At 39.8% G+C, this 25,574-nt stretch overlaps 1 protein-coding gene across 2 annotated transcripts in view; it reads right to left on the minus strand.

Annotated features, from left to right (window-relative positions):
- Positions 1-474: 474 nt before the first annotated feature.
- Positions 475-25,574, minus strand: part of LOC144591208 (serine/threonine-protein kinase Nek7-like) — a 53,636-nt gene continuing 28,536 nt past the window's right edge. For both annotated transcript variants that reach the window (XM_078395497.1, XM_078395496.1), the window contains 4 exons: positions 24,178-24,288; positions 10,842-10,950; positions 8,090-8,197; positions 475-578 (listed from right to left, as the gene is read on the minus strand). In XM_078395497.1, the coding sequence (XP_078251623.1) occupies positions 475-578; positions 8,090-8,197; positions 10,842-10,950; positions 24,178-24,288 (432 nt within the window). The remainder of the gene's footprint in view (positions 579-8,089; positions 8,198-10,841; positions 10,951-24,177; positions 24,289-25,574) is intronic.

The following is a 25,574-nucleotide window of genomic DNA, read 5'->3' on the forward strand; positions in this document are numbered from 1 at the left end:
ATCTGTACAAAAAGAGTCACAGAGAGATACACCAGAGAAATAGGCCTATCAAGCCCATACCAACCATCAACCATAGCTATACCAATCCAAAAACAGTCCATTTAAAAAAATTCTCCTTGTTCTCAATCACTTACCTACACTCTAGGGAACATTTATCTTTTGTTAATTAACTTACCAATTGGCATGTCTTTGGAATGGAGGAGGACTTTGAATGTCTGGAGGAACAGGAAGAACTTGCAAACTCCACACATTCAGCACCAAGGATTGTTTAGTTTAATATTGTCACGTACACCGAGGTACAGTGAAAAGCTTTAGTTTGTGAGTTATCCAGTGAAAGAAAAGACAGCACATGATTACAATCAATTGTACCCTTTATCTGTACACTGGAAAAAACGCATTTTACTCAGTGCCTTCTCAAGGTCACTGTTCCTACCTCTAGAGAACACCATTGGCACTTGGGGTGCTCATACCATATCAGCTTACCTCGTATAACAGGCAACCTAATGACCAGATGTCAGATTTGAAGTTGTATCCATTTTCATGTATTCTCTCTGGGGACATGTAATATGGCGTTCCCACTGTAGAAGGATAAAAATGTTATAATGTGTACATTATAAAACACAATGAATAGGACAATTATTTCTCAAGTACAGTGCTTTCAATTATCTATTTTTTTCTGCATTGGCTACATTTCTTTTGTGTCCCAGGTTTATAAAAATACACGTGCTAATGATATATAGAATTAAATACTTCAGTATTGTGTTAATATTAATAGGCAAGTTTCCAAATGTAGAAACAAAGTGTTGGAGGAACTCAGCAGGTCTGGAGAAAAAGGAAAGGTGATTTTTTTTTTGTCAGGACCCTTCTTCAGTCTAAAGAAGGGTCCCGACCCGAAACATCACAAATTCTTTTTCTCCAGAGATGCTGCCCGACCCGCTGAGTTACTCCAACACTTTGTGTCTATCTTTGGTATAAACCAGCACCAGCAGTTTTTTGTTTCGACAAGTTTCCTAATGTACCCTTTTGGTCAGAAATGAAAATATAATGCACAGAAGAATCATGGAACAGAACTCAAGCCAGATGCTTCAGCGCCATATCATACAGGTTGTCAGGTCCGATGTAACATGATACACTTGAATTGGTCTTCAAGTCCATTTGAAGGAAAGCACACTTAACTTCAAGATTTGGGATCATTTCTGCAGCATCTTTTCCCATTTTGGATTTCAGATGCTTAAAGTCATTTCTTCCCTAACTAAACAAATTTGAATAAAAAAAAACACTGTTTCATTAATAAAACTTACGGAACTTCAGACATTTCTGAGAAAATTCAATTTACATTAAGGTGTTAATGCTTAAAATATTTTAGTTTAGTTTAGATACAGTGTGAAAACAGGCCCTTCAGCTCACCAAGTCGATGCCGACCATCAATTACCCGTACACTAGTTGTATCCTGTGTGTTGGTGGCGTGAGCCACAGGGTGTTGCATGTGTCTAGTGCTCTGGTATAAATCCAGATGCCGCTGGCTAGCAATTTTTGCGAAAAAGGGAGCCGAGTGCGTAAGCCTCCCCCTGCTAGTACATAACCTCTGCATCATCAAGACTCTCGCAGTGCCTCCTCGTGGCAACACATGGTAACTGGGGCCACCTTCAGTCCCAGGCTGAACTGCGCGGGGATCTGGGAGGAACTCTGGCCCCCAAAGATGCAACGTGCAGGCCCACCGGCGTGTGGACATGTCCTGACGTCCATCAACCAGGTCCCAACTGTGGGTTAAATAGCACCCCGCTGCCTTGTGGGTAAGGCTCAGGAGAGCCAAAGGCATTGGAGCTGGAGTCCCTAAAGACGGTCGACTGATCCCTCGTGCATCCGCCTTCCGGCAACTCCTGCAACCGAGTAGGCCCCAGGCGTAGCAGCCACGCCGTTCCTCTGGAATCAGCCCATCAGGTCGAGAGGAGAATGCAGATGCTGGGCAAGTTTGTATTCCCATTTACCTGGCCAGGCTCAGCGGCCAAATCAAATGGAGAAGACACTTCATCCTTGCTGGGCACAGTGAGATGAAACCACAGATGAAAAATCCCCCTCTCCAAGCAGGACAACGCCAAGCCGCACCATCATCTCTCGCAGATGGACGAATGCCAGTATACAGCTGTATCCTATACAGTAGGGACAATTTACAGAAGTCAATTAACCTGCAAACCTACATGTCTTTGGAGCGTGGGAGGAAACTGGACCACCTGGAGAAAACCCACACGGTCACAGGGAGAATATACAAACTACGTACAAACAGCACCCGTAGTCAGGATCAAACCCGGGTCTCTGGCGATGTAAGGCAACAACTCTACCGCTGCGCCACTGTGCAGCCCCTACAAGATTTATTAACCTGAAGCAGTATGAGTTTTGCAGGAATCGTTTTGCAACAATGCTCTGCTTTAAAACAACCTAATGACCTCAATTTCTTGCTTCCACCAAAGAACAAACTTTGGGCAACCAATGACGAAATAAAGTGTGCGCGAAGCAAACAATAATTACAGCATATGCACATGTTCATACGTTCTAGGAGCAGAATTAGGCGATTCATCCCATCAAGTCTACTCCATCATTCAATCATGGCTGATTTATCTTTCCTTCTCAACCCTATTCTCCTGCCTTCGCCCCAGAACCCCAGACATCCTTACTAATCAAGAATCTGTCAATCTCCGCCTTAAAAATATCCATTGACCTGGCCTCCACCGCCATCTGTGGCAATGAATTCCTCACATAAATACACATACAGTATGCTGTAAAATCTTTACTATATGTAACAAAATATAATTAGTAAAAGGAAAAAAGAAAAACACAGGTACTTAAATAGTAGGACTGAAGGTGCGAATGCTCAAATCACTCATTGTTTAGTTTAACCAAGAAAGTAATTTTGATGTTCAACTCATAATTTTTAGCACCACCAATGTCACTTACACACAGAATAGTCCTGTTCAATGGCACTACTTCCACACTGCAATGCATAGTTAAAATAAATGCCAGGTTCCCCATATTGTTGCTAATTTATCACTAATTCATTCCATCAACGAATCTTTCCACAATCTCTTTCCCCAACTCTATCCTTACCACTATTTATAGCACTAATCATTTTCAGGAAAACAAATACATTATTTGTGGGGTTTACTTTAAAAGTTATGCATTCTTGCATGTTTTAAATTATAATAATTTGGAAGCACCAGCAACTAAGATCTTTTACCCTACAAGAAACCAAATCACATTGAAGCAATTATTAAGCATAACATGTAGTCAGCCCATATGAGCAGCACAGGTCAACAACAATCATCTTTTGTTACCATAAAATATGATGCAAATAATTGGCAGTGAAGAACATGCGAGCTTGTGGGTGTGGAGAATCTACATGACAATCCACAGGGGGGAGGAAAAACATTTCAGTATGCAGCTTCTCAGCTTTTTGAAAGTCAGAGTAATTCCAAAAGTAGATTCAGAGAGGTAATGATAGTTGAGCTAGTCTTCACAAATCTAAAAATTGAAGCATTCAAACAACTACAATTTTAGACTGGGACATAGAACAGTAGTTAGGAACATGCCCCAGCCCACAATGTCTATATTGAGTATAATGCCAAATTAAACTAATCCCATCTGTCTGCATAATCATATCCCTCCATATCCATGTGCCTCTTAAATGCCACGATAGTATCTACCTTTACCATCCTTCTGTATCCTTCTGTATTTTAACAGATCTTCCCGGATAGTTTGGGCAATAAAGCAACTACTCATAAAAAAGACCATTGAAATTAAATGAAGATCGAAAGTTAAACATTTGAAAACATGCACTCTACTTAGGGCCAAAAGAATGGCTAGACCAATTGTAAAGCATCGATACCTTATCAGGAGTAAACATATAGAGGTAATATTCAGACCCATTTAAAGTATGTAACAGAGAGAAATGATCTGACAAACTGCAAACCGTATTATTGATTTCACTGAAGTTGGCAATTTCATTTTACTTCTTGGATGATTTATTTTCAACTTATGACCCATTAAGATTTAATAGGAACCCAAGGGGCAATTTTGTTCCACACAGAGGACGGTGGGTGCATGGAACATGCTGCCAGGGGAGGGAGTTGAGACAGGTACTATATCAACATTTAAATGACATTTGGACAGGTATATGGTTAGGAAAGGTTTAAAGGGATGTGGGTCAAACGCAGGCAGGTGGAACTAGTGTAGGTGGGGCATCATGGCCGGCAAGGACGAAGTGGGGCGAACGGCCTGATTCCGTCCTGTATGACTCTAGGACTTTAATTATGTGCATAATTTGTTAATTGTCCACCACTATCACCGGGTGATATTGTGTCATCTTTCTATGGCTGCCTGTTTCCAATAATATTAATTTATGGACATGTAATAAAAAGGTACATTTAAAAAAACTTCCAAACTGCCAATCCCAAAAACCACCGGGTGGCGCCAGCGATGGCTGCCTAGCCAACAGTCGGTCTCATCCATTCCTTCTTTATTGTGTTATAGTATGTGTTAAATGTATGTTTTAGTGTTCTTTAGCCAATGGTCTGTCTGTCTTTTCGTCTTTTTTGTTTAAAAAAAGTTGGTGTTCATGTTCTCTGGTTTGTTTTATGTGGGGGGTGGGGGGAAACCTTTGTTCAATCTCTTACCTTGCCGGAGATGCGATTGTTTTCCGGATCATATCTCCGGTCGCTCTGCGGCCTAACATCATGGAGCTGGAGGCCTTGCTCAGGACTGACTGAGCCCCACTGTGGGACCGTGGACTTACCATCGAAGCCTGTGATCCCTTGCCTGGTATCGATGCTGCAACTGCGACCTGCAGATTTCACCATCGAGGAGCTTGCAGTCTCGGGTGGAGACAGATGTCAGGAAGTTCCAAAGTCGCAAGAGGTTCGACTAGCCCCAACCGATCGCTCGGCACATGCGAGCCCAGATCCATCCGATGCAGGAGCTTGATCACCCCGACGCGGAGTGTGTCTTGTTGCTTTTTATTGGTATGGCAAATCAAATTCCTCGTATATTGCAAAACATACTTGGCTAATAAAGTATGATTATGATTATGATGATTTATGTGGGGGGAAAACTTTTTTAAATCTCTTTCCTCGATAGAGAGGTGATTTTTTTTTTCTGTATGGTATCTCCGTCCGCACTGCGGCCCAACATCTAGGAGTTGGCGACCTCTGCTGGAGACCGACTTCGGGAGCTCCAACCACGACAGCCTGCTGGACTTACCATCGAGGAGCTCACGGTCCCTGGTTAGAGATCAACTTCGGGAGCTCCAAGCCGCAGGAGCTTCGACCGCCCCGACGTGGGGGCTTCAAACGTCGGCTGCGGGAGCTTTGATTGCCCCGACGCGGATGGTTCAACTGCCCCGACCGCGGGAGAATAAAGAGGGAGATTAGACTTTATTGCCTTCCATCACAGTGAGGAATGTGGGGAATCCTCTGTGGTGGATGTTTATGTTAACTTTTATGTAGTTGTGTATCTTGTTGCTATTTTTAGTATGGCTGTACGGCAAATCGAATATCACTGCACCTTAATTGGTACACGTGACAATAAAAGACCTTTGAACCCTTTGAACTACTGAGGCCACACCCAGAAAATTTACCCTCATTCTCAAGTGACACCAGATGAGCCTTGCATCAATTTGCTCACCAGTTACCAACAAAGACTTACATTTAACAGCCAACAGAAAGCATTATTTCAATACTGTTTTAACTATAAACTTTACAATTAATGTTATTCATTTTCAATGAAGCCATCCAATGTGGGAACCGTAAGCCTTTGCTTCTTCCTGGAAAAGGACTGATGTGTTTGTTGATACCAATTCTTTAATAAACAGGGCGGAGAATTTACAGACCGCACTCTTGTTATGGTGGCAGATTACATTTTCAGTTACAAAAGGTCTCTTGCTGCAATGCAAAACTGGGTGGTGATAAATTCCAAGCTGAAGCTATAGAAAATAATCATACCTTTGAACTATCTTTAATCAGATTTTATCTTGCACTAAATGTTGTTCCCTTGATCTGTGCACTGTGGACAGTTTGATTGTAATCATGTATAGTTTTTTCTTTGACTGGATAGCACTCAAACAAAATCTTTTCACTGTACCTCAGTACACGCAACAATAATAAACTGTACTGTGAAGATGCTCCTGAGTTTGGAAGCAGTAAGTGACAGAGGTCAAGACAGCACTCAGTTCACAGATCTGACCGAGGAACACTAACTGAGGAACGATTGCAGCTGGTTTTCAACAGGAGTTACAACACCATTATGAGCAGGAATAAATATATTAACCAGCATAAATTGTTCATGTAGGTTGTGCTGTTTATCACCCTTGATTTCCCATCAGAAATGCATATGATGAAAACTGCTGTTAATAACTTATTTTCTCCAATTTAACCCATGAGCACATACTTGAGAGGTGGGAAACCAGAGTCTCTTCTGTAACACATTGCACGTGCAAACCCAGAATACAACAGAGGTCATGATCAAACCCTGGTCTTTGGAGCTACAAGGCAGTAGCAGTCACTGCTGCACCACCATCAGGTACGATTTTAGGCTTTGGAGATACAGCGTGGAAACGCCCACTGAGACCACACCGATCAGCAATCACCCCGAACACAAGCAATGTCCTACACAACTTACAATTTTAGCAAGGCCAATTAACCTGTACATCTTTGGAGTGTGGGAGGAAACCGGAGCTTCCAGAGAAAATCTACTTGGTCACAGGGAGAACGTACAAACTCCATACAGACAGCACCTGTAGTCAGGATCGAACCCGGAACTCTGGTACTGCAAGGCAGCAACTCTACCTCTGCGCCACTGTGTCGCCCCATATTTGATCCCTTATCTATTTGAAAAATAAAAGGTTTGGTTGTGTGCTCAAACTAGATTTCTAAACCAATAAAAATCATCTCACTATTTTGGACATTCAGGTGGACCCTAGAAAATGATATTCTCCTTGTTCCAGTAACTGGAGATCTCCCTGCACACATTATACCAGCTTGTAATAAGTGCTCCAACACATTTCGCTTTCATAAGCATTGTAAATAATCTCTATCTAACCAGCGCAGCAACTATCTTGCTTATATTCAGGTTTAGGATTATTGTTGTCATGTGTACCAAGGTTCAAGGAAAAGCTTTGTTTTGCAGCTATTCAATCTAATCAGATATCATTATACATAAATACAATCAAGCCAATATCAAGTACAATGGGTAGAGCAAAGGGGAAGATACAGTGCAAAATATAGTGCTCAGCATTGTAGTGCACCAGTTCCATAGACAAAGTCTGATGTCCGCAATGAGGTAGAGGAGAATCTGAGAGCACCCCAGTTTACGGAAGGACCGGCCAGAAGCTATTCCCGAGTCTGGTGGGGTGCTCTTTCAAGCTTCTGTATCTTGTATATCCACTGCTGTGTGAGGAATATCAGCTCTACATTCCCAAGCAAGGAAGATAAAGGGAGTTTCAAAATATTTGAAATTGTTATTTGCAGTCCAAGCAATCCAATGCCCTACATATTCCCATATGGATTAGGACTGTTGAAAGCTGTGTATTAACTTTGTCCTTTTTAATACCTACAGCTAAGTATTGGGTTCTTTCATTTAAAATTTTGGTTGAAGAAACAAAGTATTAAGTTGTCGGTGCGACCATGTTTTGGAAACACTTGCTGAAAAATAAGGAAGCAATGCAATAAAAAAGCTGTCCGATTGTTCAAGGTTCTCTGCATTATAAACTTCAGGAAAGATCAATGGGTTAGCTCAGCGTGCAGTCTTAAAGCAGTCTATTCATCATAAACTCTTTGGTCTTTATTACACTGTTGTCTAATCAGGGTTTTGTATCAGTAGCAAGATTGGACTTGTTACTTCCAGACATGCCCTGTGTAATGGCAAAGGTCAAAGAAACAGGAAACCCCCTAACTGCACAAAGAAATAGATAACCCAATAGTCGTCGGGGAGCCTGCCTTTTGCTGCCTACATTTACAGCAGACACATGGTTTTGTTCACACTCCTAATGAAATACATCCCACTCCTGTAATTAGATGGATTCGTGTTGTGCAGGATTGCTCACCTAAAGAATGTGCTGCTGTAGTTTTCGAACTAAAAAACCTGCCCAAGCCGAGGTCTCCCAGCTTTACTACTCCTGTTGCTGTAATGAACACATTAGCTGGTTTTATATCTGCAACAGAACAGAAACAAGAGTGTGAATGATCACGTACATTTTGACTTGTTACTATTTTTGACACAAGAACTATTGCTCTGCAAGAGAACTGAAACAAGGCTGTGAATGATAACGTACTTTCTTCTTGTTACTATTTTTGCAACAAGAATTATTTCTTCACGTCATAGATTTACATGGTGCTTTCACACGAAGAAAGCAAATTTGTTCCCCAAAACCATTATCAAAAGGCAAAGCACGGAACCTTGGTTCATTTGTACGAAAATTATTGAATTGTTTCACCGCAGGAAGTTATTCACAAATCCACACTGGCTTTTTCTAAAAACAGTGGGAAATGGGAGAATGATTGCTTCAAGTTGGGACCTTTCTTCAGACACAATGATACACCTTTTTCTAGGCAGCTGCGGATAATTCTGAAGGAGGGTCCCAACGCGAAAAGTTGCATGTCCACATTCTCCAGAGATGCTGCCTGACCCACTGGGTTATTCACTCAGCTTCTTTTTCTGGCTTTATGTAAAATAGTGCAGTTGTTTCGAATGCTCCTTGCCTGTAGCCGAGTAGATTATAATTCCTTTTGTGTACCTATCCAATTCGCCTCTGCACAAGACATCAGATGTAAAAACGTTTATCCCTAGTATTCCCCCATATCTTATGCTCAGGACTGTACTAACATGCTGAAGTGTTAAAGGCTCGTTGCTCTTGCTTCCTTATTGACTGCCTCAAAATTATTTTTCTTCTAACCACATTTTCTGCCTTATTGCTGAAAACCTCTGCCTGACGTTGTCGGGATTACAATTCCTCTGGCATCCCAGGGACCACACTAAGCAGTGCCCAAGCTGAAATAGAGATCACGGATAGGAGCTGTTATCTACTTTGTCTAGACCGCACAGAAAACAGAAATATTAATTATAGGTTGGCTGGCACTTTTTGGTTGGCGCAGACTCAATGGGTCCTTTGTTTTTATAAATTTTCACTGAATCTGCAAATAACTCAAAGGATAAGACATTTCCCACGCTTCATCAAATTCTCGTCCTTCACAATGTTGGCCTCATAATAAAATTATCAGAGTGATATAGGTATATTCTGTCAATTACCTATTTAAGGAATCTAATCTTATTATACTTCATGCTTCTTTTCTTTCATGAGTACAAGGTATGCCATTTTTAAAAGAAAGTGAATAGAGTCGACACAGAGCACAGCACAGGAACAGGCTCTTTGGTCCACAACGTCTGCCCCGAACATGATGCCAAATTAAACTAATCTCATCGGCCTGCACATAATCCATATCCCTCCATTCCCTGCATATTCATGTGCCTATCCAAAACCCTCTGAAACACCACAATTGTATATGCTTCCACCACCACCCCCGGTAGCACATTCCAGGGACTCCCCACTCTCTGTGTCAAAGAACTTGTCCTGCACATTTCCATTGGACATTCATTTTCTAACCTTAGATATGCCCTCCAGGCTTTGACATTTCCACCCTTGGAAAAAGATTCTGCTCCTTTGTTCCTGATTCCCATCTACACTATCTATGCCACCCATCATTTTCTATATACTTCTAATGGCCTCCCCTCAGCTTCTGATGCTCCAGAGAAAACAATCCAAGTTTGCCCGACCTCTCCTTAACTACATAATCGTGACATTATAAAAACATACCCCTTTTTACAAGGCTTTCCCTGAGCTGTCTATCTTGTCAGAGGCTGCCAGGACATCCACGTCATGTATGACATGGCCTCTAATTAAAGCAGTAGGGAGGAGCAAAGTTTGAAGCTAAGAACTGCACAGTGTGGAAGCAGTTAAAATTGATTTGTCAGGGTGTGAAAGAGGAAGAAATCAGATGTAATGTGTTGGCTGTGGCCCACTGTTTTGATCAGAACTTTGTGTTCACTTGTTCAAACTGAAGTGAGGCCCACACTTTTGCACACACAACAGGAACACTATTCATCCGGGACTGACATTTGTGTGATGCTCACTATTACCATACTGTCAACTCTGGTGAGAGAGTAGAAAAGCTCAACAGCTTTATATAACCAGAGATCCACACTCAAGTGATAAAGCCTATCAAACTAACTATTTGACCTTAGGAGCCCTGTTTATACTACACTACTTGTACTATGCCAGTGCAGTTTGAATCTTCTTTATAAAACAAATGTTGTTATTTTAGTCATAAACATAGTATGTAGCTAGGAGGATTTAACATTGCTTTAAATTAAAAAGATAAGTTTTAACATCCACAGTGAGATCAATACCATGGTCAATTCTTCATGAGCAAACTAAGTAAATCAGCTGCCATGTGTTTCCAGCGTTATTTATTATAAACTATAATACAATGCAGAATAAAAGGCTTCTCTTTTCACTTGTCTGAACCTCAAAATCCTTTCCTTCCACATTATCTACATTTGTTCACCAACTCCTTCATAATGTTTTCACTAATTACCAGCAATTCTACCACTGGCATTGGAAAGAGCTGATTGAACTAAAAGGATTGATATCGACCCGTATGTCAGGTGGGCTCCACTAGCTACCTTTGTCCTTTCTGCAGAATTGGTTTGAGATGTGGACCATTCCAATAATTCAATTCCCAGTGTTAAGACCGTGTCAGCATAAAGATTTGCCGTCTAGCATTATGTATATACAATACCTCTGTGCATGACACGCCGAGAATGCATGTGTTCCAAGGCACTGCAAAGTTGAACAAAGTATTTCCATATTGTTCTTTCTGGAATCAGCCGCTTTTGTTTCTTAAAATGCTGTAAAAATATCAAATAGGACTATAAATGGCATGCTATAAAAATGTGGATGATACTGAAATAATAATAATAATAATTCACAAGGCAATGTAAAGAAAATTCATTTTCGGAAACAATTTCTATTGGAAACAAATACCGATGAAGTGAATAATGGACATTGAGTTTACTTTAGTTTAGAGATATAGCCTGTAAACAGGTCCTTTGGCCCAAGTCCACACTGACCATCAATCCCACTTTCTATCCTATACACACCCATACACGAGTAATTACAGAATCCAATTAACCTGCAAACCTGCCTGTCTTTGGCATGTGGGAGGAAACCGGAGGTAGTGTAGATTGATAAATTGGCAGTCATCTGTGACAATGTGAGATGAGGCTGGAATTACTAATTATCTTAAATTGTTGAATTAATTTATCCACTTTTCTCCGTAATACCACTCTTTCCGCAATGAGGCAGGACCAATATAACACGTAAACTCAATACCACCAGCTGAAACTTTTGCTACAGTTTTCTGAACAAAAAATTAAGATCAGGTTTGCCTTTAATATATTGCCACATATCGCTTTTGTTGTTTCACGGAATAAAAATGCATTCAATCCAACCTCAATTTCTGTAGATAAATTATAGCCAAGTGATATTTAGAATGCTTTCTATTACACATATCATTGAACTACCCAATGTAAACATGTACAAATATCTTCTAATATTCCATTCTTCAGTCCATTTCTTCCTAAAACGACCAAAATTGGATGCATCATTTGTAGGTTAATTTTCCTTTCTTCCCTAAGGTTTGCAATGTGTTCTGATTCTAATTTGCAGCTGATGTATTTCTGTAGACACTAGAAGTTTCTTCAAGACATGTTTCCACACACATACACACATGCACTTCCTCTTCTGGAAACTCGTACGGTTTCTTTGAGTGTCACATTGGCCCGGGCTACTGGATATTTGTCAGCTTTCCCTGCAGGCACTTTAACACAAATTAAACAGGTGTTGCCACTTCTTCTTCCAAAATGGAATGTTTCTCATTTTTCATTTAATTTCCGCATCACATGTTATATTCTGACATGCGCTATGAACTTCATTCTGTGATTTGAGCTCCCCATTTTAATTTTTAACAACCATCCTTGCTATCTACAATACCACCCACTTTTGTATCATCTGCAAAACTTGATAATCTGCCGTGTATGTTCTCATTCAAATCATTGATGTAGATGACAATGGGCCTAACCTCATAACCCTGAGGCACACAGGCCTCCAGTCTGATAAATAACCTTCCATCATCACCCTTTGCTTCCTTCCATGAAGCCAATATTCTACACAGTCAGCTTTCTCCCCTTGGATCCCATGCAATCTAACCTTCCAGAGCAACCTACCATGCTGAACCTTGTCACATGCCTTGCTGAAATCCATATATACAACATCCACAGCTCCGCCCTCCTCTACCTTATGAGTTACATCTTCAAAAAACCCAGATTCCTGAGACACGATTTCCAACGTACAAAACCGTGCTGACTATCCCTAATCAGCCTTTGTCCATCTAAATACATGTATATCTTATTCCTCAGAATACTCTCTGGTAACTTTTTGACCACAGATGTTAGACTCACTGGCCTGTAGCTCCCAGCCATTTCCTTGAACAGATAGCAATTGGATTTTCAACGCCTGAGGAGTCCTGGTTTGTTTGTCCAAGCCCAATGCTGGGGCACCATCCCAATACTCTCCATACCAATCCCTGAGTTCCCCTCTCTGTATTCTCCAACATTACTTTTGGGATACTCTCCATCTACATCAAAAATACTTATGGAATAGCTTTGCCATAATGGAGTAATATGATAACTGGATTGGACATATTTTCAAATAATCAGACAGCAAACTTCTACAAGTTAAAACTGATGACAGTGACATTGATGTACCTTGTTGCCTGTAGGAATCTGACAAGAGCAAAAATAATTTTGCGATAATTAACAATGACAGAGGCAAGCTGGGAAGCTGATTCATTGCTAATGTTGTAATATTTCTTTTGAAAAAAAATCTCTCAATATGCATGGGAATAATGGAACCACTTGATTTTTAGAGGTAGCAAAGTACTTACTTTTATTTTATACAAAAAGGAATAATACTCAATAATATTTAGAATTAGAATTACAGTCTGAGGAAGGATTTCACCTATTCCTTTTATACAGAGGTTCTGCCTAACCCGCTGAGTTACTCTAGCATTCAGTGAAACGTCACCTCTCTATGTTCTCCAGAGCTGCTGCCTGACCCGCTGAGTTACTCCAGTATTTTATGTCTATCTTCAGAAATACACATCTGGCCTTCCATAAAATGCAGTAAATGTCAGCAAAATTATATGATGGGAGTTGGTACTAAATACTACTCTGATACAAATCCAATTAATACATTTAAATATTAGTTTCTTATCATGTCAAAAATACCAAATGTAATGCTTCTACTCTTTCAAAAGAGATATCAGACCACCGCAGACCAACAGTCAAGTTTTGCCTCCCAGATGTGTTCTGCTGTGGTTCACATGTAAATTGTTGGTCAGCTGCTCTTCTCACGTTTCAAATAAGAAAGAAAGTTTTGGCATCCATCCAAAATGAGGCTTTGCATCTATTCTTCCCAAGGCTGCATTTACATATCAGAGGCTCGTTTGATGTTGGGAGGGTAAGGATATGAAACAGCTTTCTTTTCAGGAGGTGTATTCTATATAACATGCGCAGCCAAATGGAAAAAAAACAAATGTATAAAAATTGCCATTTCTATTGAGACTGGAACAAAGGATTCCAAACAAAAATTGTGTAAAAGAATATTGCATGGAATACGAAAGCAAATACTGCAATAAGAGAATGGAATACAGTCCTATATGAAAGGGGATTAATGCCATTAGCAGGGGTTTAAAATAAAGTTCTGCAAATGATACCGGAGTATCATCAAGGGTTTCAAGATTAATATCAACAAAACGAATGACTGGAGGCTGGATATTTTACAACTATTACAGCTATAAATGCAAAAGAATGGATAATGAATGGATGCTTAAATTTTGGCTTGGGTGTCATATCAATACAGCAATAACTCTGGGAATTCTATGAACTGGTAGAAAATATAAAGCTCAAGATTCTAACACTAACCTTCATATTTAACCACATCAAGACTAATGACTCTGAGTTAACTGGAAATTATTCCACTAGTATAACCTTGATGATGGGGACTGCAGCTTGCGTTAAACACATTTGGATTCACCAAATACCTTCTACACAGTGTAAATTACTTTAATTGGGATTAAATGTTAACGTAGGCTTTTATTATAATGCAGGTCTAAAATTAACAAAGTTGTTTCTAGTCTTGATGCATATTATTTTGAAAACAGCAGAGATTAAAACCTACTGGATATTTTGATATATAACATTATTTTTAATGACGTGATGCCTGCAATTTTAATAAGTATAGAACCTAGAACAAGAAAAAATCTTCTGTGATCATAAAGATTTATGCATAGAGGAAGTCATTTCCTGCAAATTTAACATAGCCCAGTGTTATTTTTGATATAGAATATGTGCACAAGAAGCAGCTGCACCAGGCTACTCTATATGAATTGAAGCATATACATTAAAAAACATTCCTATCTGAATATATAGTGAGCCGAAACATTGCTGGACTGTTGCAATTCAGCAATTGTGCTGCCTGCTGACAATAAAAATTAATAACCTGACACTCAGATAACTGGTTTGGATGCAACTGTAAAGCAAAGTGAAATTTATGGATCTGGAGAAAGAGATTTATTTTCTGCATATAAAAAAAGTGAATGCAGTTAAACACAATAAAATTACATTTTATTTGCTATCCTTTTATCTGAAGAAATACTGAGCAAGGCTGGTTTAAGATGGATCTTGACATGTGGGAGCTCTCTCTTCACAAAATTATGCTAGAAAGTAAGCAATTTTCAATGCAGCAGCTGTCTTGCAGGCATCAAACTACGGCAAATATAAAAGGAGAATAAAAGACACCTTGGATAGACACAAAATGCTGGAGTAACTCAGCAGGACAGGCAGCATCTCTGGAGAGAAGGATTGGGTGACGTTTTGGGTTGAGACCCTTCTTCAGACTGGTTAGGGATAAGGGAAACGAGAGATATAAGATGGTGATGTAGAGAGATAAAGAATGAAAGATATGCAAACAAAAAGACAATGAATGAACGATATGCAAAAACTGAAGAAGGGTCTCGACCCGAAACGTCACCCATTCCTTCTCTCCTGAGATGCTGCCTGAACTGCTGAGTTACTCCAGCATTTTGTGAATAAATGTGTGCAAAAAAGTAACGATGATAAAGGAAACAAGCCATTGTAAGCCGTTTGTAGGGTGAAAATGACAAGCTGGTGCAACTTGGGTGGGGGAGGGATAAAGAGAGATGGAATACCGGGGCTGCCTGAAGTGAGAGAAATCAATATTCATACCACAAGCTGCCCAAGCGAAATATGAGATGCTGTTCCTCCAATTTGCATTTAGCCTCACTCTGACAATGGAGGTGAACGAGGACAGAAAGGTCTGTGTAGGATTGGGAAGGAGAATTAAAGTGTCCAGCATCCGGGAGATCAGGTTGGTTCACGCGGGCTGAGCGAGGGTGTTCCGCGAAAGTGTGACAAGATGTCAATCTTGAAAGATAATCTAAACTAGTTTTGTAAAAATTATGAAAAAAAACCTTTCCAAGGGAATCTCTAGAAAATGCCATTGTCGGGGCAATTAATTGTCAGGCCTTCAAGTCGAATGAAAGGCAAATTCGGCAAGGGATTGCGAAAGGATATCCAACATCATAAACATCCAGAGAAGAATTTCAAGGTGGACCACAATCGAGAAGGCAGCAAGATTTCTACATTGGTTTCAATGAAAGGGGACAAGGGATCCCTGGAAATAATCAAAAAGACTGGAGTTCATCAAAATGTGAATGTTAAGGGAGTACAACCTGAACAGTGTGCGGGTCAGACATTTAGTCCATTAGCATGGAATTCACTGCAAAGTGGGAAGGAACTAGTCGTTGCCATTAAAAACAGATTAAATAATACTGTTAACGTTATCCTATTTAAGTAAATTAATGAGGTTTCCAGGTGTAAAGCTGAGAGAGCTAGTGGCTAGTCTTAGTCCAGATGTCTTGCTCAGAGAGCAAGTCCATTGACTGAACTTCAAAATTATTGGATCCCTCCCTCTGGGAAGTGCCTTTAACAATCTTTCTCTCCAAAGATTCATGTGGGTTTGGTTATTCATTTCAATTTTTTATATTGTGATTACCAAAACTCACTTTCATAGCTATACCTTGCCTGGGCAAATGTTTCTTGCTGCTATTTGTCTCAGATAGCAGAGACAAATTCTGGTGAAATGGCAACAAAAAAAAAAGACTGAATTCAATCCTGAGAAGGGTGAAGTAATGAATTTGGTGAAAGGAAATGAGACAAGTGGTATAAAGCCAACAGTCAGATATACATTTATCAAAACAATTGATCAACTGATCAAAGGAAGCAATTTTTTTTTTTAATTAAAAAATGACAATGGGGTGTCACAGTGGTAGAGTTGCTACCTTACAGCACCAGAGACCAGGGTTCAATCCTGACTATGGGTGCTGTCTTTGGGGAGTTTGTACGTTCCCCTATGACTGCGTGGGTTTTTTCTGGGTGCTCTGGTTTTCTCCCACAGTCCAAAGACGTGCGGGATTGGAGTTGAATTGGCTTCTGTAAATTCCCCCTGGTGTGTTGGATAAAACTAGCGTTTGGGTGATCGTTGGTTGGCACGACTCAGTGGGCTGAGGGGCCTGTTTCCATGCTGTATCTCGAAACTAAACTTTGATAATAAAATTAGCTCTGTACGAAGGAATGTCAAAGGAAAATATAATTTTTGCCTGATCTTCTGCTGCTTGGAAGAGCTTCCATCCATGCAGTTAGGTTGTGCACACTGCAGGCTGTTAAGGACAAAGGAGGCACATGTAACCTGACAGAATATTTTGTTCCAAACTTTTCCTTTCAATGCCAGAATATGTATCTGGTGTGCTATTACCACCAGAGACCACAGGGTGGCAATGGCAAACAGTCTGAAAAATATTAATTAAATCCACTTTCTAATATCATACACCCATTACCATAATGACTGGAAAAAAAAAAGTTCCTCAGTCCTCCAGCCAAGACTCATGACCACAGTGGTAAAATCACTTCAAAAGCCAATAATTTCCAGAGATATTTGGCACGCATAAATTATGAGCATCTTCTCTGGCTTCAAGCAATTGTTTCATTTCATTGGTAAACAAGCAAATCCTTCAAAAATGAGAACTTGCGACTTCTTGTCAAGATGCTCATGGACTAACTTGCCAATTAAGTGCACACATGTACTAGTTGTAGCCCCAAACAGGCAGTAGTAAGGAAGGTGATTTGTAAATCCCTGCGGCGCAGATGCAAGTCCAAAAAGAAATAAATGTTGCTGGTACTTCCTTCACCAGGTGTGAAACATCTGGAACTTGTGATGCAGTGGATGATGTTAGCTTGAATTTTATTATGGGCGAGCCAATTTACTGGAGCGGAACACAATAACAACATTGTGTGGGAAGGAACTGCAAATGCTGGTTTACACCGAAGATAGACACAAAATGCTGGAGTAACTCAACAGGTCAGGCAGCATCTCTGGAGAAAAGGAATAGATGGTGTATTGGGTTGAAACCCTTTTTCTCAATCTCACTCGTCTGAAGAAGGATCTCGACCCAAAACGTCACCTATTCCTTTTTTCCAGAGATGCTGCCGGACCTGCTGAGTTACTCCAGCAGTTTGTGTCTATATTTTACAATAACTAAATTATTTTGTTGACTTAAGAATTGTAATAAAATTCACAGACAAGTATATCCTTTTTTGAGGGAGGAATTGGGAAATGGTGGGGAGGTAAAGTGAAAGAAAAAACCTAAAAATGTAGGAATAAAAATGAAATTTTAGGCCAAGGAGCTCAAGTAAGTGGGCTAAATGTAATAAAAAGGAACTGCAGATGGCGGTTTATAAAAAGATAGACATAAAATGCTGGAGTAACTCAGTGGCTCAGGCAATATCTCTGGAGAACATGGATAGGTGACATTTGGAGTAGCGACTGAAGGCGACTCCCAACCTGAAATGTTACATATCCATTTTCTCCACAAATGCTCCCTGTCCCGCTGAGTTATTTTACTCCAGCATTTTGTTTCTATCTCAAGTAAGTGGACAATCACTTCAGAGGACAGACAAGAACAAAATTGAGAGTTTCACAATTTAGCAATTTCTGCAAATTTGAAGAATTCTAGCTCTAAAACCAAAGGATATCCTTCTTATATTAGTTCCCCGGTTCTCCCTATGTTGTCAATATTATGTATGAATTGATATTCAAGTCATAAAAGTGCTTTTTTGTTGAGGCAGAATATATCTCCCGACGGCATTGCCCTGGCAATGAATGACAAACAATGCCAACTTAGCAGCTGCTGACTTCTCTGCTGGAGATTTGTATCTACTATCAGAGCTGGCTCTCTGAGCTTTCATAAAGTATTCCACATCCTTCTGATTGCCAGACAAACAAAGCTTAAATAAAAGCTCCTGTGGTAGCAGCCATGACAGTTAGCAGCGGAGGTTGGGAACAGCAAACAACATTTCAGTGCTATTTTCCGAAATGACGTACTATAAAATATTTATTCACAAAATGCTGGAGTAACTCAGCAGGTCAGGCAGCATCTCAGGAGAGAAGGAATGGGTGACGTTACGGGTCGAGACCCTTCTTCAGACTGACCTGCTGAGTTACTCCAGCATTTTGTGAATAAATACCTTCGATTTGTACCAGCATCTGCAGTTATTTTCTTATACTATAAAATATTGAAGTAACTAAAGAAAGGCGATCTTAATTGAGGGAATAACGCTAGTACTAAGAACTGGTAAATAAAGTATAATGTAGAGAATAACACTTTGGTAAAGTCCAAGCTTCCCTACAACCATCAGGCTATTAAACATCACAACCTCCAAATATATACAAATAAAACTTTTTTTGTTTAAATGGGGTTTTACAGAGTACTATGTTCACACATCTGCTGTGCTGCTGCAAGTGAGAATTTTGTTGTTCTGTTTCGGTACATATGACAATAAAATACTTTTGCCAATAACAATAATTTGTTTAGTTTAGTTTATTGCCACTTGCACCGAGGTACAATGAAAAGCTTTTTTGTTGCGCGCCAGTCAGCGGAAAAACATGATAACATGATTACACCCAAGCTGCCCAGTGTATAAATACGGGATAAATATGGCACTGTAGATGCTTCTTAATTTTATTGTCTGTTAAAATGCTGAATTTCTAGAATTCACTGCCCAGAGTTGTGGAGCATAGTTCATATAAGCATTTAAAGTGGAACTAGATAATTTTTTGAAAGATAGTGGATTGAGGGCTACGAGGATATGGATAAGACGTGACGCCATTGGCCATGATCATATTGAATGGGGAGGAAACAAGCTTGAGGGGCGAGGTGACCTACTCCTGCTCCTATTTTCTTGTGTTCTTGTCGCAACTCTACAATAACAGATGTTAACATGCATGTTTCCAACTATTTGGTTTCCCCCTTCGAGTCAGGGACATACAGGATGGAAACAGGCACTTTGGCCAAAATGATCCTTGCTGACCAATAAGCCCCATCTAAGCTACTCCCATTTCCCCCCGCTTGGCACAAATCTCTCTGAACCTTTCCTATCCATGTATCAGTCCGAATGTCCTTTAAATGTTGTGATTGTGCCTGCCTCAACTACTTCCTCTGGCAGCTCATTCCATATACCCACCACCCAGTGTGAAAAAGTCCCCCCTCAGGTTCCTATTAAATCTTTCCTCTTTCACCTTAAACCTATGCCCTCTAGTTCTTGGTTCATCTATCCTGGGAAAAAGAGTCCCCTCATGACGTTCCCCAGTCTCATTCTTCAGGGACCTCACTGACCTCAGCCACCCTCTTCCTTTTTTTATACTCATGGCCCTTGCTGATTGTTTTCATCTTACTTGTCATTTCCTCAGTGTCAATTTTCTATCACTTTTAATCTTTTTTTCCTGAATCGCTCTTTGTGATTAGGATATCTTTTCTACTGAGTATTATGAAAAAAATCGTTAAAATGTCTGCTCATTTGCTGCCCTTTCCACAAGCCCATTTTCAACCCGGAATACAGGGTTTTCCATTCTACTTACTATGGAACCATCTTTGTAATCTTTGTAATTGCAAGTTGAATACAATTCATATATTTCTATTTGTGCCATCAACGTACCTATGTTGTTACAATTGCTAGATGCAGTCTGGAACCACAGGCTTTGATGTTTTTAAACTATTTTTCCTTTCGGTTTTGAAACTCTGCTACAAAGCTTTGCTTACATTTTTACCCCTTCCAGTCACACTTTCATTTTCATTCATCCTCACACTATCCTGCGGCACTACACTCAAGTTAGTTTTGATATATTAAACTTCCTGCCAGGAAAGATCTTAAATACCACTCAGAAGTTGACCTAAACTTACCTCTGTACCGTCATCTTTTGCTTTCCCCTCAATGTCCATGCGTAATCGAAATTTCCTTTGTTAACTTATTATGTATGCACATGACCACTACAAACATACAAATGCCATCTCATATTTTCATCCTTAACCCCCTTGTTCAAGAAAAGCTCCAAAGTATCAATAATTGTTGCTTCCCAAATAGGCGTACTTCTGCCTATTTAATCTTCGATGAAAATTTGAGCAGTTTTTGGAAATGACAAAAAAATATTTAAAAACAAGGGGCTGGAGTACATCTGAATGCCCTGGACAAATTATACTTTCCTGAGTTGAAGCCTGCACTTGCTTTTGACCCCATTTGTCACAGGCCACCATAAGGTATTGCCCATAAAAACTTAATTACTAATGAACACACAGGCAACCCTGCACTTTGCAGCTCCAGGTACAAAGCACGGGTTCCATGACCATACCATATTCCTGACTCCCAATTCCACTCTCCTGCTAATATTGAGAAGTTACATCAACTGAATGATCTGCATCATCTCGGGGCATGACTTCAACTTTACTTTCTCAGTTTTGGATTTTAGTCAACTTTTTCATCACTTTAAATCCAAATACATCTCATTCAAATTGTATTATGGTTAATCTCACCAACTGTGTTGATTTAATAGACCAATGACATTGATCAATATATTTTTTCAGTAACAAAATTTGGTGTCAATTTGAAGACACATTGGAAGAGACAATGAACAAAAAACAGACTTGTTTCATAATTTGTATTAGAGCTATTAGCTTAATGTATATTTGTGCTTTGTACTGTCACGCATTTTTATGGACTGTTTTATCTTATATTTTTAATAAGTTTCAAGAAGGAAAGCTGCTTATTAGTCTAACCCATTGAGACTCATAAAACACAAAGTGCTGGAGGAACTCAAGAAGCAGGCAGCATCTATGGAGGGAATGGACAGGTGACGCTTTTTCAGACTGACTTGAAACGTCGTTTCATCATTCCCTTCACAGATGCTGCTTGACCCGCTGAGTTCTTCCAGGATTCCAGCATCTGCAGTTCCTTGTATGGTCATTTGAAACTACATCCAAGAGTGTAAACTTATCCTTTCAACAGCATATTTTTTGGGTTCATCTTGTCATATGGGTGGCACCTTTCTCTGCGCCAGAGACCTGTAAGGCACCTCTCTCAGTAAGGTACCTTGGGTACGATTCTGACTATGGGTGCTGTCTGTATGGAAATTGCATGTTTTCCCTGTGACCGCATGTCTCTGGGTGAAACGGTTTCCACTCGCACTCCAAAGATGTATAGGTTTGTAGGTTAATTGGTTTCTGCAAATTGTAACTCTTTCACAGTCTGAAGAAAGGTTCCGACCCAAAACGTCACCCATCTTTTTTCTCCAGAGATGCTGCAGACTTTTCGGCAATGACAAGTTGGTCATTGACTGCAGTCATAGACTTTGTAAGGCTCAGTTCAAATGCAGCTGCTTACAAATAATACTTGAATTTGATGGTTAAGGAAGTACACTACGCCCTATTCACACAGATCACAAATATCCTGGAGGAGAACTGTACTGTTTGGTGTCCAATTTAGAGTATCTTCAAAAAGAGAATTAAGTGGAAATTACATTTCTTTCACATGCTAATAGTTTTGAGTTTCTTTATAATTCCTGTCTCCGACTACATCCTATCTTTGTCCCGCCACTCCCCTGACGTCAGTCTGAAGAAGGGTCTAGACCCGAAACCTCACCCATTCCTTCTCTCCAGGGATGTTGTCTGACCCACTGAGTTACTCCAGCATTTTGTGTCTACCTTCCTTATAATTAAGTTCTTTTTCAGAAGATGGAATTATAGCATTACAGAGTCATATAGCATTACAGAGTCATATAGCATGGAAACAGGCCCTTTAGACCAAGATGCCCAATCGAAGTGAATCACATTTGCCCGTGTTTGGGACCCATATCCCTCAAAACCTTTCCTATTCTCGACCCTGTTCAAATGTCTTTTAAATGTGGATATTAATACCTTGCTCAACTGCCTCCTCTGACTACTCGTTCCATTGTGAGTGAAAAAGTTGCCCCCTCAGATTCCTATTAAATCTTTCCCCTCTCACCTTAAACCTATGTCCCCTAGTTCTTGATTCCCCTATTCTGAGCAAAAGACTGCAGATATGTACGGTGTATTTACTTCTCCAGAGTATTTTCAAAGCATTTTTACTCAGACTTTGCTGGCTTTTAATCGTTTTTATTGTATTAATGGAGCATTGTTGACAGTTTTACAGCTCTTAGATTGTCTCATATCTTCCAGTCCATTAAAATGACAAGTGACAAATACTATTTATTACAGAAGCAACAAGTTAAAGCACATGTGCTTTAGCAGGCATGTCAAACTATTGTGATAGCTACTATTGAGAAGTGTGCAATATTTCAGTGGCCCAAAATTGGTAATCAGCTAGTTCTGGCCTTCAAAGGGAAAAAAAATTCTCAACTATTTCCCAATTTCTGTGACAAGAATTTTCTGTCAATGATCATTTCATAGGAATCCCTGGCTCCTCTCAACATACTTTGGCTGAGCAATGAATCACATCAAAACGTTTCTGGAGTTAGCAATCATTTTTCAAACCAACTGTTCAAACATGAAGGGAGCGAACAAAACACAGATGAATACAATAAGATCATAAGTTGTAGGAGCAGAATTAGGCCATTCAGCCCATCAAGTCTACTCTGCCATCCAATCATGGCTGATTAATGTAATGTATTGAATACACATTCCATTAAACATGCCTTTTTAAAAAACCCTTATGTTATGACATATTAATTCAAGGATGTTAGAAGAAATAAATCTACCCCAGAACCAGATATTTCGCTGAGTAATAATTAGGCCATAAAACACTCTTTGGGAGTGTATACAACAAAGCAAAATATTTTCAGAGCATTTTGCAGTAGGTCTCATTCATAAACAACTTAAATTCAAATCTGTAGAAATAAATTAACTTTGAATGTAGCATTGAAAGTTACAAACAATACAGCCTGGAGGGACAATGAATTGTTGACAGCAACTTTGGAATTTCCACTTTAAACTAAACATGGATGGAAATCTTGGAGCTCTTGCGAACTTCCCAGATTCTTGATTAGTAAGGGCGTCAAAGGTTATGGGGAGAAGGCAGGAAAATAGCGCTGAGAGGGAATAATAGATCGGCCATGATTGAATGGCCAAGCAGACTCAATGGCCTAATTCTGCTCCTATGTCTTATGGCCTTCCCAGATTAATGACAGGAAACGTTTATTGTTCCGCAGTGATCAAAATCGTCAATAAGCAAAATCTAGGCCATCACCAGTTTTCAAAGTTTTACAAAAAATGTATTATGTGCAAATCAGATGCTATATCAATGCAAGCCACAACAGGAATTGCTATCATAAACGCATTTCACTCTGGGCAAGCAAACAAAAATCTTGCTCAACTCCCAAGGATGGGACTAGAGATGAATGGTGTTTCCAAGCTGGCAATAAAAGCTATATTTTTAATTGTGAAAACCAGAAAAAAGTGAGGTCTACTTCAATATTAAAGCAGATCAACATAATTTGTTTTGCTTCAATATATTGTCATCGATAGTTTACACCATCGCTTATTCCATAAATGACTTACATAAACAAGACTGGATATCAAACAATGATTACATTAGAAGGCTAAAAGATTGTTTGAAGTTGCAAATGCTTACCTTAATCATTCTCGAAAGGTCTCCAGCATCTGCCAGTTCTAGTACAATATTCAGCTCATTATCTTCAATGAATGAAGCAAGATATTTTATTACATTTGGATGGTTTAATTGCTGTAAAATACATAAGCATAAAACCATTTAATCAAATATTCATTGAGAATTTTGCAGATTTTTTAATCAATTCCTAGAGATAAAATGAAAATACACGGTCATTTTAATCTTTCTAGATTAATCTAATAAATTAGTCAATCTTAAAAATAACATGATAATTCACTTCAGCCATTCACAATTATACAGTGGGAGAGATTGGAATGAGAAGAGATTGTTGCAACATCAGGGGCAGATCATTTAAAACAGAGGTGCATAGAAATTGATTTCTGCAAAGTCAGTGACATAGAGGCGTGCAGCACAGAAACAGGCAATTCAGCCCAACTCGTCCATGCCCAACAAGGCGCCCATGTTAATTGGCCCCGTGTTTGCCCCTTATCCCTCTAAATCTTTCTTATCATGTACATGTGCAAATGCCTTTTGGACACTGTGATTGTACCGGCCTCAACTACTTCCTGCGGCAGCTTAGTCATAGTGTGATACAGTGTGGAAACGGGCCCTTCGGCCCAACGCCCACACCCACCAACATGACCTAGCTGCACTAGGCCCACCTGCCCACGTTTGGTCCATATCCCTCCAAACCTGTCCTATCCATGTACCTGTCTTGTTCCATATACCCATCACCCTCTGTGTGATAAAAGTTGCCCCTCACTTCTGGGGAAGTATCCAATTGGTCCCTGAAAAGAAAGATACAGCAGATGCTGAAAATCTGAAATAAAATTAAAAAAGAGAAAGTGTTGAAGATTTTCAGTAATCAGCCATGATCATATTGAATTGCAAGGTTGGCTTTGAGGGGCCAGACTGCCTCCTCTTGGGTTTTTGTGCAGATACAAAGAATTCTTTTCTACAGAGGTATGGTGATGTTTTTATTATATCATTGGTCCATAACTTTTACCAATAGCAACTGTCATGTTCAGTAAATGTTTGGGAATGCAAACATTGAACCAACTAATACTGCTTAAAAGAATTTATCACGTGTAAGTCAAAACCATATAGAACTGAATTTTACAGTTTTACAGTACCAGAAGCATCCCTTCCACCCCACAGCCCAGTCCACCATGTCCCTGCTGACATGATATTTATCTATGATAATTCCATCTGCCTACGTTTGACCTGTTTCCCTCCAGAACACAGCTCAGGAACAGGCCCTTTGGCCCTCCATGGCGCCGAACATGGTGCCAAGACCAACTCTTAACTGCCTGCATATGTTCCATATTCATATCCTTCCATTCCCTGCATACCCATGTGTCTACCTAAGAATCACAAAAACACCACTATCATATCTGCCT

This window comes from Rhinoraja longicauda, unplaced genomic scaffold, assembly GCF_053455715.1.
Source record: "Rhinoraja longicauda isolate Sanriku21f unplaced genomic scaffold, sRhiLon1.1 Scf000691, whole genome shotgun sequence".
NCBI lineage: Eukaryota > Metazoa > Chordata > Chondrichthyes > Rajiformes > Arhynchobatidae > Rhinoraja > Rhinoraja longicauda.